The sequence below is a fragment of the Phaethon lepturus genome, unplaced genomic scaffold (genome assembly GCF_000687285.1).
Source record: "Phaethon lepturus isolate BGI_N335 unplaced genomic scaffold, ASM68728v1 scaffold2263, whole genome shotgun sequence".
Lineage (NCBI taxonomy): Eukaryota > Metazoa > Chordata > Aves > Phaethontiformes > Phaethontidae > Phaethon > Phaethon lepturus.
Window position 1 is genome coordinate 2,719 of NW_010526752.1, and position 9,835 is coordinate 12,553.

At 42.6% G+C, this 9,835-nt stretch overlaps 1 protein-coding gene across 1 annotated transcript; it reads left to right on the forward strand.

Moving 5' to 3' along the window:
* Positions 1 to 1,578: 1,578 nt before the first annotated feature.
* On the forward strand, positions 1,579 to 2,105 carry LOC104617742 (AN1-type zinc finger protein 1-like; the record flags this gene model as incomplete). The annotated part of the gene is made up of 2 exons (XM_010283144.1): positions 1,579 to 1,734; positions 1,901 to 2,105. Coding segments are annotated over 2 exons (327 nt in total), but the record flags the coding sequence as incomplete, so codon positions are not given.
* Between the last annotated feature and the right edge of the window lie 7,730 nt (positions 2,106 to 9,835).

Consider the following 9,835-nt stretch of genomic DNA (forward strand, 5'->3'; position numbering starts at 1 on the left):
GTGTCAGACCTGATACGAGTTACCCCTCTTGAGACTGACCAGCTCAAAACAGTAGGGCTATGCTGCAAAATAGTGTTAGCTGTTGTGTCCCTGACTGACTGGTATTTTCTTGGATATGGCACAGAAATTCCAGGAGGCGTATCCCATAGTTAGGGATGCAACAGTAGAATGAGCTGTTTTGTGAATTAAGTTCCGGTGAACTGTGGGAGACTGTCTCATCATCATTTGAACTGGAAGAGCAACTGTAGGAAGGTGCTGGGGCACTGACAGCAGTTGAGTGATGTTAGCGTGTGTCTGTAGTAGGATGGTTGTTGTGTTAGCTGTTTTACAAGTTGTGGTCATTTACATTTTAGCAAGATTCAGGTCCTGCTTCCCATGCCCCTTTGTAATATTCCTGGATGTTAAAGTTTTTGTGTGTGTGTGTGGAGAGCACTCAAGTTTTGAGGAGAATGCACAGGTTGAAATTCGGACTCAGTTTTATGAACATAGCTGGGGAAAGGGTAGTTCCTTATTTTTCTAGAGAAGACATAAATAAATCCTTTAAAAGGAAGACTTCTGTCTTGTTTGATAGTGTCTGGCTTGGACTCAGCAAGGGCAGTCTTAACTGGTGAATATACCAGTCATGCTTGCTCTGTGCCTTCTTTTGAATAAGAAAGAATTTGTTTCAATAAGAAACAAACCTGAAGAAGGCATTGTTCAAAATCTCACCCTCATAAGTTACACTTGAAATGTCTTGAACAAATGTTTCAGTCCAGTAGATACTGAAAGAGCATTTAGTATATAAAAGGAGGGAAAACAGGAGGAAGGATTACCTGCCCATGACTGGAATGTTGGTTTGTGAAGCAGGCATTTCTAGCACGGTGAATTGTTCTGTTTTAAACACCTTTGCATTCCCATTTGAGACATTATACTGCTGCCAAAAGCCAGCACTGCTTATTTAAACTCACCTATTTCTCTCCAGAGCAGTCATTACAGTCTAGTAAACCCAGGGCAGACACCTTTCCATGTGTGTCTATATGTAACAGTCTAGCTGTGGGATTCTGGCAAACGATCTTGTGCTGGTTTTAGCTGGGATAGAGTTAATTTTCTTCGTAGTAGCTAGTAGGGGGCTATGGTTTGTATTTGTGCTGGAAACAGTGTTGAAAATACAAGGATGTTTTTGTTATTGCTGAGCAATGTTTAAACTAAGTCAAGGACTCTTCTGCTTCTCATCCCACCAGCAAGAAGGCTGGGGGTGCACAAGAAGTTGGGAGGGGACACAGCTAGGACAGCTGACCCAGGCTGACCAAAGGGATATTCCATTGCCGTCTGGGGTTAAACCACGACAGATGTTCTTTCCACCTTTCTGAATTTACTGTCCACCATGTATGTGCGTGTACCTGGAGGGGATTGGACTTGATGATCTCAGTCATAATTTTTCTGCAGTAAAATGGAGCCTTGGTCCTGATGGAATAGAACAAGTTTCAGTTGGTAATTTTTGGGTTGAAGTTTAAGTTTTTTTTTACTGAGAAACTGTTAGATGTGTGTGACTGCAATTATGTATTTCTTCTGTGAATAACTTTTTTCATTTTTTTCTAGACAGAAAGAATTTACTTTCAAGTATTTTTACCAAAGGGGAACAAAGAGAAAAGCAAGCCCATGTTCTTCTGCAGTAAGTGGAGTATTGGCAAAGTAGTAGATTTTGCAGCTTCCATAGCAAGCCTTAAAAATGACAACAACAAATCAACATCCCAGGTAAATCCGTAATAATAACATGCATTTTCCATGTTACTGGGTTTGGATTTGGATTTTTGTTTTTAGCCTTTTGTCCCTCCCCACCCCACTTCTTGCACCTCAGATAGGCAAATCTGGATGTTCGTTTCTATTTGTTTTGTCCTATTTTGTGCTATTTGTTTTACAGAAATTGAGATTATGCCATACAGCCTCTGGAGAAGCCTTGCCATTTGAGCACACATTGGAGACATGGCTATCTGATAAAGCCTATCCGTTGTACAATGGTGGAAATATAATTTTGGAGTATCTTGATAATGATGTTCTATTTATAGAAGATACAGAGTCGTACTTCAGTTAATCAGTAAACTATCACAAACAAAAAAAAACCCAAAGATTTTTTTAGAATTGTGGTACTCAGACCAAGTCCAGTTTTCTTTTAAAATCACCGGTATGCCAGAATCTGTCCTCAGTTCTAAAGACACCATTCCCATCAATTTCTCAATTGTTTCACTGACAGAAGAACTATATCCTGAAAGGAGAATTAGTTATTATAACTTATCTTATAGGTATTCATTTTCTAGAATAAATTCTTGCTTTATCTAGCTGTGTAATGTCAGTAATGTTTTCTTAATTTCTATATTTATTTTTATGTAAATGATGGGGAAAGTATGTATTAAAATCAATAAATAATGACAATCTAAACTTGCAGTGTATCAGTTCTCTGAAGGAAAGAAACAGAATACACTATTGCAGCATCTTTTCTACATCTACAAGAACAGATTTCATTGAGTTTGGAATCCAGCACTGTCCATGCCCTAGGTCCATGTTTTCTTCTCTCCTCATAATAGAGTAACAACATTTAGAAGGAAGGCTTTCTGAAGCAAAAGTAAATTCACACAGGTGTCTTTCTCATGTTTGTAAATCTCAGCATCATTGTGTGATTAGATGGAGGATAAAAAGAGAAGTTGTAACTACCCTTTTCTAATTCTTGTGTAAAAGAGGAAGAAATACGGTAAGAGAGGAAAAAATACAGTTCAACTAGAAGGATAGCATTCAACAGCTTGGAGCTTCATCCTGGCATTTCCAGCCTTAGGTAAATCTCTGTTGTCTCCTCTTCAGCAGTCTGCCAGATGGACTTAGTAAGATTTAAAGCAGTTGTTTGCAGTGATTGTACATAAAGAAGTTACACCTCTGGGTGCCCAAGTATGACCTATAGAATTCCAGCTTTCTCAGTTGTCATTGTCTTGAAATTACTTGGTGCTCATTAAGATTGTTCAGAATATCAGTAGTTAATGTACTCCAGTTTTCTGATCTCTTGGTGAACTTCAAAGCTGGATTGTAAATTGAAAGTGAACATAGCAAGGAAAAAACACAAGATTATTTTCATCACAGTTATAGCTGTTTTGAATTACTGAAACACAAAAACATGTAATGTTGTACACAGGTATTAGGGCCAGCACTTTCCTAACAATAAGTAAGGAGCCTTGCTTCATCTTGAACAGGCCTGTTAAAACCTAAACTCATTTTGCAGTGGCCTTGAGCCTGTCTCTATTTAAGCTAGAGGAGTGTAACCCCTTCAAGACTGAGCTGGTTTTGGCTGGGACAGAGTTAATTTTCTTCATAGTAGCTAGTATGGGCTATGTTTTGATCTTGTGCTGGAAACAGTGTTGATAATACAGGGATGTTTTCATTATTGCTGAGCAGTACTTACACAGAGCCAAGGCCTTTGCTGCTCCTCACCCCACCCCACCAGCAAGTAGGCTGGGGATGCACAAGAATTTGGGAGGGGACACAGCCAGGACAGCTGACCCAGGCTGACCACAGGGATATTCCATACCATATGACATCATGCTCAGCATATAAAGTTGGGTGAGAACAAGGAAAGGTGGATGTTTATAGAGTTATGGCATCTGTCTTCCCAAGTAACAGTTACACATGATGGAACCCTGCTTTCCTGAAGGTGGCTGAACACCTGCCTGCTGATGGGAAGTGGTGAATGAATTCCTTGTTTTGTTTTGCTCTGCTTGCGTGCTCAGCTTTTGCTTTCCCTATTAAACTGTCTTTATCACAGCCCACGAGCTTTCTCACTTTTACCCTTCTGATTCTTTTCCCCATCCCACTGGTGGGGAGTGAGCGAGCAGCTGTGTGGTGCTTAGTTGCTGGCTGGGGTTAAACCAGGACAAAGACGAATCCGTCCAATTTGCTTTCATCTGTTCACAGTTATTCAGACAATGTTCTCCATCGGGAGGAGCTGAAAAAGGCAATCCTACAAAGACAGAAAGGGCAGTGGATGAATGGGCGTAAACAGGGCGGTGGAAAGCACAAGCCGAAGCTCCATTTGCAAAGCTGCGGTGTGTTTGTACTGCTCCCTGGTGCTGTGCAGTGTGAATGAACTACCGAGTCAAACCTATTCATCACATACTAAATAGGCTACCAAGATTTTCAGCTGCAGTCAGCTGCATCATGTAAGGTGTGATCCATTGCTACTGAAATGACCTAGTGGCTTGTGATTAGGGTGCAGTATTCAGACAGAGGGGGAGAATTCTCAGTGTCCCACAGCCTGACTCACTGCTAGATCAGTGACTCACCTTTGAGAGTTTGAGAAGAGAAGAGCTACCTTTCTTTTTCAGACACGGGACACTTTCTTTCAGGCAACTATCTTCAGTGCCATTCTCATGTTTGCAAGGATGTTCCAGCTTGCATATGCACCGTGACTGAACGTACTCAGTAATGCCCAGAGGTGTAAATGGGCTGCAGGAAGAATGAATGTCTACATTGTTAAAAAATGTCAGTATGATGCATTTCAGGGATGTTGTCCTGCCGTTGCAGGACATATATAGAACTGGGGAGAAACTCTATGAAAAAGGGCAGGGGACATAAGGCTAAGGAATATTGCTAGTCCTAAGGGAAATGGAGTTTCAGTTCAGAGAGCTGACATGAGGCAGAGAGGTGTACTCAGGTGGAGGTGGACATCATACCACAATCACTGGGCATCACTGGCTTTGGTGGTTTGGCTCATTCAGTTACCGTGTTCACTGAGAAAGTTAGTGAAAAAACATTAGTACATGCTTGCCTAAAGGGAACCATTGTACTGCTAGATTCCTGTTCATTTGGACCAGTTTGAAAACAAACAGATAGCCGTGCATAACATACGCATTCTAGGCACAGCTGCAGTAAAAAAAAAAAAATCACAATGTAAGAGGAGTCTGCCTAGCACCTTTTTCAAAGGTGCTCTCCATTGGCATGTGGAGCACTTACCGCAAGTAATGTGGTCTTGTTCAAGTGGCTGCAAAGTATCACGGTTTTCAGTAGTACAAAGTAGTATACCTGTATAACAACTTAGGAATACCTATAGGATTATTATATATTCATTGGATTTGCATCTCAGTAAGCCTGTAACTGTGAATTGTTCTTATTTTGCTTTACAGTACTCTTTACTGTAGTTTTAACATGACTTAGGTATTGATAAATTATTTTACTGGATGTGATGAGGCTGTCACAAAAGGGAGGGTGCTTCTGGTTTCCATGAAGGAAAGGGTCTTCAGTGTCTGAATATTTTGCAATACTTTGTTTCCTGGCAGTGGGAAGTATATGTGCATTTTTCCACTTTCCCCCACCTCTTCAGCTGTTTCATCTCCCTTTCCAGTGCAAAGGGAACAGTTCCCTTTTCCCTTGTTATTTCTTTTCCTCCCTTTCCTCCGCAATTCTCGATTCACCTTTCTTTGCATTGTAGGCTGCTGTGGTAAGGAATATGCAATAAGAGGCCAACCATCATCAGTGGACAACAGAAGAGCTACCAATGTCGTCTGTCTGGACTTCTGTAAGGCCTCTGACACGGTCCCCCACAACGTCCTTGTCTCTACATCGGAGAGATATGGATTTGATGGGTCGACTGTTGAGTGGATGATGAATTGGTTGGATGGTCACATCCAGAGGGTAGTGGTCAATGGCTGGATGTCTAGATGGAAATTGGTGATGAGTGGTGTCCCTCAGGGGTCTATGTTGGGACATATACTGTTTAATATCTTCATCAATGACACAGTGGGATCAAGTGCACCCTCAGCAAGTTTGCAGATGACACCAAGCTTAGTGGTGCGGTTGACAAACCTGAGGGATGGGATGCCATCCAGAGGGACCTGGACAAGCTCAAGGAATCGGCCCGTGTGAACACCATGAGGTTCAGCAAGGCCAAGTGCAGAGTCCTGCACCTGGGTCAGGGCAACCCTCATCATTAGTACATGCTGGGGGATGAAGGGATCGAGAGCAGCCCTGCCGAGAAGGACTTGGGGGTCCTGGTGGATGAAAAGCTGGACATGAGCCAGCAATGGGTGCTCGCAGCCCAGAAGGCCAACCGTATCCTGGGCTGCATCCAAAGAAGAATGGACAGCAGGTCGAGGGAGGGGATTCTGCACCCTCTAACTGCACTCTGGTGAGACCCCACCTGGAGTCCTGCGTCCAGCTCTGGAGCCCTCAGCACAGGAAAGACATGGACCTGTTGGAGCAGGTGCAGAGGAGGGCCACAAAACTCATCAGAGGGATGGGACACCTCTCCTATGAGGACAGGCTGAGGCAGTTGGGGTGGTTCATCCTGGAGAAGAGAAGGCTTTTGGCAGACCTTATTGCAGCCTTCCAGTACTTAAAGGGGGCCTGAAGATGTCCCTGCTGATTGTAGGGGGCTTGGACTAGACGACCTTAAAAGGTCCTTTCCAACCCAAACTATTCTATGGTTCTACAACTCTATCATTCCATGATCATTGTGGGATGAGAGCCCCAAACGGAACTTCCTCCCCTTGCTGTGGTTACAGAACCAAGTGGAAAATGCTGCTACAGAACAAGGTCTTTTTTTTTTTTTCCAGCAGAAAATCCTCATTCACTCCCCTATTCACCCCCCTCCTTCTGCCCCTGATTTTTCTGCCATAGGAGTTGCATGCAAAATAGGTAAAATAACATTTGTTGTGGATAGAGAGAAATAGACTTGGGATGCAGGAAGTAAATCTTTGTGGAGATCTCAAAGGTTTTAGCAGGAAGGTTGTTTTCATCAGTCACCAGTTATTGCTAAGGGCTAGCAGCCTGTAAATGGCAGTACAAATATAGCAAGTCACAGTTGATAAAACTATGAAAAGTTTTGCCATTCACTTTCGTCTTGTTCCAGGAATGTGTCTGGGATTGTATATGGAAGCTCATTCTACTTAGTTTTCAGAAACTGAGAAGCAAAATCAAATTAAGCTAGTGTCACTGATAAATGATTGAGGAGAGATGAAAACCCTGTCCTAATCATTGACTCTAGGAACAAAAGCAGAAATTCACCCAAAGCTTCAGTATTTCGCCCTGGCTACAATCACTCACATTTTAGCTGTTTAGACTCCAGCACATCTTTACTTAGCATATACAATTTTTTGTTTTTCTAAAGCTTATTATCTTAGCACACTTTCAAAGTTAAACAACTGGATTTTTGAAGGAGACATTTGACATTTGAAACCATAGTTAATTTTACAGGCTTGTGTTTAGAAGTTGCTGAACTGTTTCACTTCAAAGTTAATAAATAAAATCTTAAACTCCCTTCTAGTAAATGCAAAGAAAATGTATGCAAAGAAAATGTATGCAAAGAAAATATATGCAAAGTTACTCAACTGAGAAGAGGAATTTGTCAAAAGAAATACTTAATGATTTTATAATAAACAGTACTTTCAGACAAACTATTAAAATAGGTGAATATCAAGCTTTTTTGTGGTTATATCTGTATAGTAATTTTAAAGAATGCACAAGGTCGAGACTTTGCAAACATTTTACTGCTGAGGATGCTCTGGGTAGCAGCTCTTGGCCTTGTTCCAGTTCAAATACTACTACAAAATTGCCTGTCACACATAACTGTGTGTGACACAGTTTGGAAAGGTTTATATTAACATCAATTTATGTTTATTCATAAAATTTATTCAATTTATCAAATATCCAAGCTCAATTTTGCTTGGATATGTGACCTGTTAGATCAGCTGGTCAGTGCTGTAGCAAACAAGAAATAATACATCACACTAAGAAAGCAGGCAGCAATCTCTCATACTTTTATTTTCATCAGTTTCCTTTTGTGTGTCTGTTTTAGTAAAGTATGTGCCCTGGAGTGTGATCAGTCTGGTTTGAAGACTTTTATCAATAGATCACCTCTGTTCATCTTGCTTATCAGGTGTCACTTAAAAATACACCTCCTTGCAGCTCAGTTCTCTTCATAGTAGCCTCTTACATGAAATACAACATTTCCTTTCAGCTGGAATTGTGGTTTGGATTAGGGAAATTCTTACATTTACAAGGAGAGAATTTCAGGCATTTCTGTTTGTTTTACTTCTGCTGATTTTAGGGTCAATGCAGAATTTGCAATCCTCTTGTAGAACCTGTAAAACACTTGTTGTAATGTCTAGTGTACTATTAATGATGTCAAAGGAGACGTTTTCCATAATACTGGTGCAGTCCAATATAGCTTGTACTGAAGCGTGTTTGGCAGCTTGCCTCAATAAAATCTCAATCAGAGCCAAAGTGCCTCTTGCAATTGGCTGTATGCATTTCATATAACCTCGTAAAGAATGACTTGCAAAATAATTAATAAAAACACACTCTGCAGTTCTTTAATGACTATAACTGCTTTAAAAAACAGGCTTATATGACTGTTCCTGTCTACAAAATGGGAAGGATGAAATGTGAAAAGGCACAGTGACTTGTCCCACACAACACCACTGCTCAGAATGGAAACCATATCTTCACTGATGCGGAAAGGACAAAACTACCCCCATTTTGCCTTGAACAAGTGCCTAGTTGTGGGCTGGATTAGCATTGGGGAAATGGAGTAAGGCTGCTTCTTTTCATGACATGGATGCTTTGTGATCATTTTACATCATAAAGCAGACTACAACTCTTGTCCTGTTTACAGCAGATCATTATTTTACATATGACAGTATATTACATCAGCTGCAATTCGTGAACACAAGACAACACCTCAGTGTTTTACCTTTACTTGATGAAAGACAATAGGGTCAAAAGACCACAGAAGAACAGTGACATTGGTATCAGTTCTTGGGAAGGAAAGCTTTCTTTCCTCTCTGTAACTTTAATTGTAGTAATCTTGAATCTGCATCACTTGAACTGCAACGTGTTTTCAAAAATTTTTGCTTGAAAGCTAGGGAGTTTTTTGGAAAACGTGTTTACTGTGTATTTTAAAGATACCGGTTGTTTCTCGTTCCTGATTCGGAATTCGTTCAGTTAGCAGAACTGTCAGCAGGAGGAGCTAGTGAGGCGGCAAAGGAAGCCGGTTCACCCGTGGTCGGACGTTTTGAGGAAAAGATCTCGAAGTAACGGAGAAGCACCGCATCTGTAAGAAACTTGCTCCTTTTACTGTTTTTACGCACTGCCACCTGAATTGATTAAAAGCTGTTTTACTTCGAGGGGGCTGTTACACATACAGCCACGTTCTTTTTCACGAGCCTTCACACTTTTTTCCACCCGTTGAATAACGCGGCCTCGTTTCCAACAGCGGCGCCTTCAGCAGCAAAAGGCCCAGGTAAACGCCAATCGCGTGCCCCATGGGGGAGCACTCACGGCAGTCGTCACCCTGCCGCGTCCAATTATTAAACAGAAGTCGACATTAAAGGCTAATTTCAACACCGTCACCGTAAGTTTCACGGCGCAGGCACAGACGCAGACGCGCGCGCAACAACCGTTACCTCAGCCCACCCTGCGCGCGAGCGACCACGCCCCTTTTCCGCCTCCCCAACATACACCGCGCAGGCGCAGAACACCGGGAGGAGGAGGCGGGGTTAACGGCTTCGCTCCCTGGCGCCTGCGCACTGGCGCGGCTGCGCGCATTTGCGAGAGTGGGGATAGCGGTGGAGGTGAGCTTGTCCTTCCTTCCACAGCCGCCATTTCGGGGTGCCGTGAGGTTGATGGGCTGCTGCCCTGGGGGCTATGTGGCTCTGCCATCTTTCGGGCTCGACCACATAGCTGCGGGGCGGGAGGTGCTCTCACCCCGGCCGGGTAATGTGGGCCGCCTTTCAGCCCGGGATCCAAACCTTCACTCTGGATGCCCCTGACTTTGTGGGACAAAACTCGTCACGGGGCATCCAGAGAGCTGGGGGGGGGG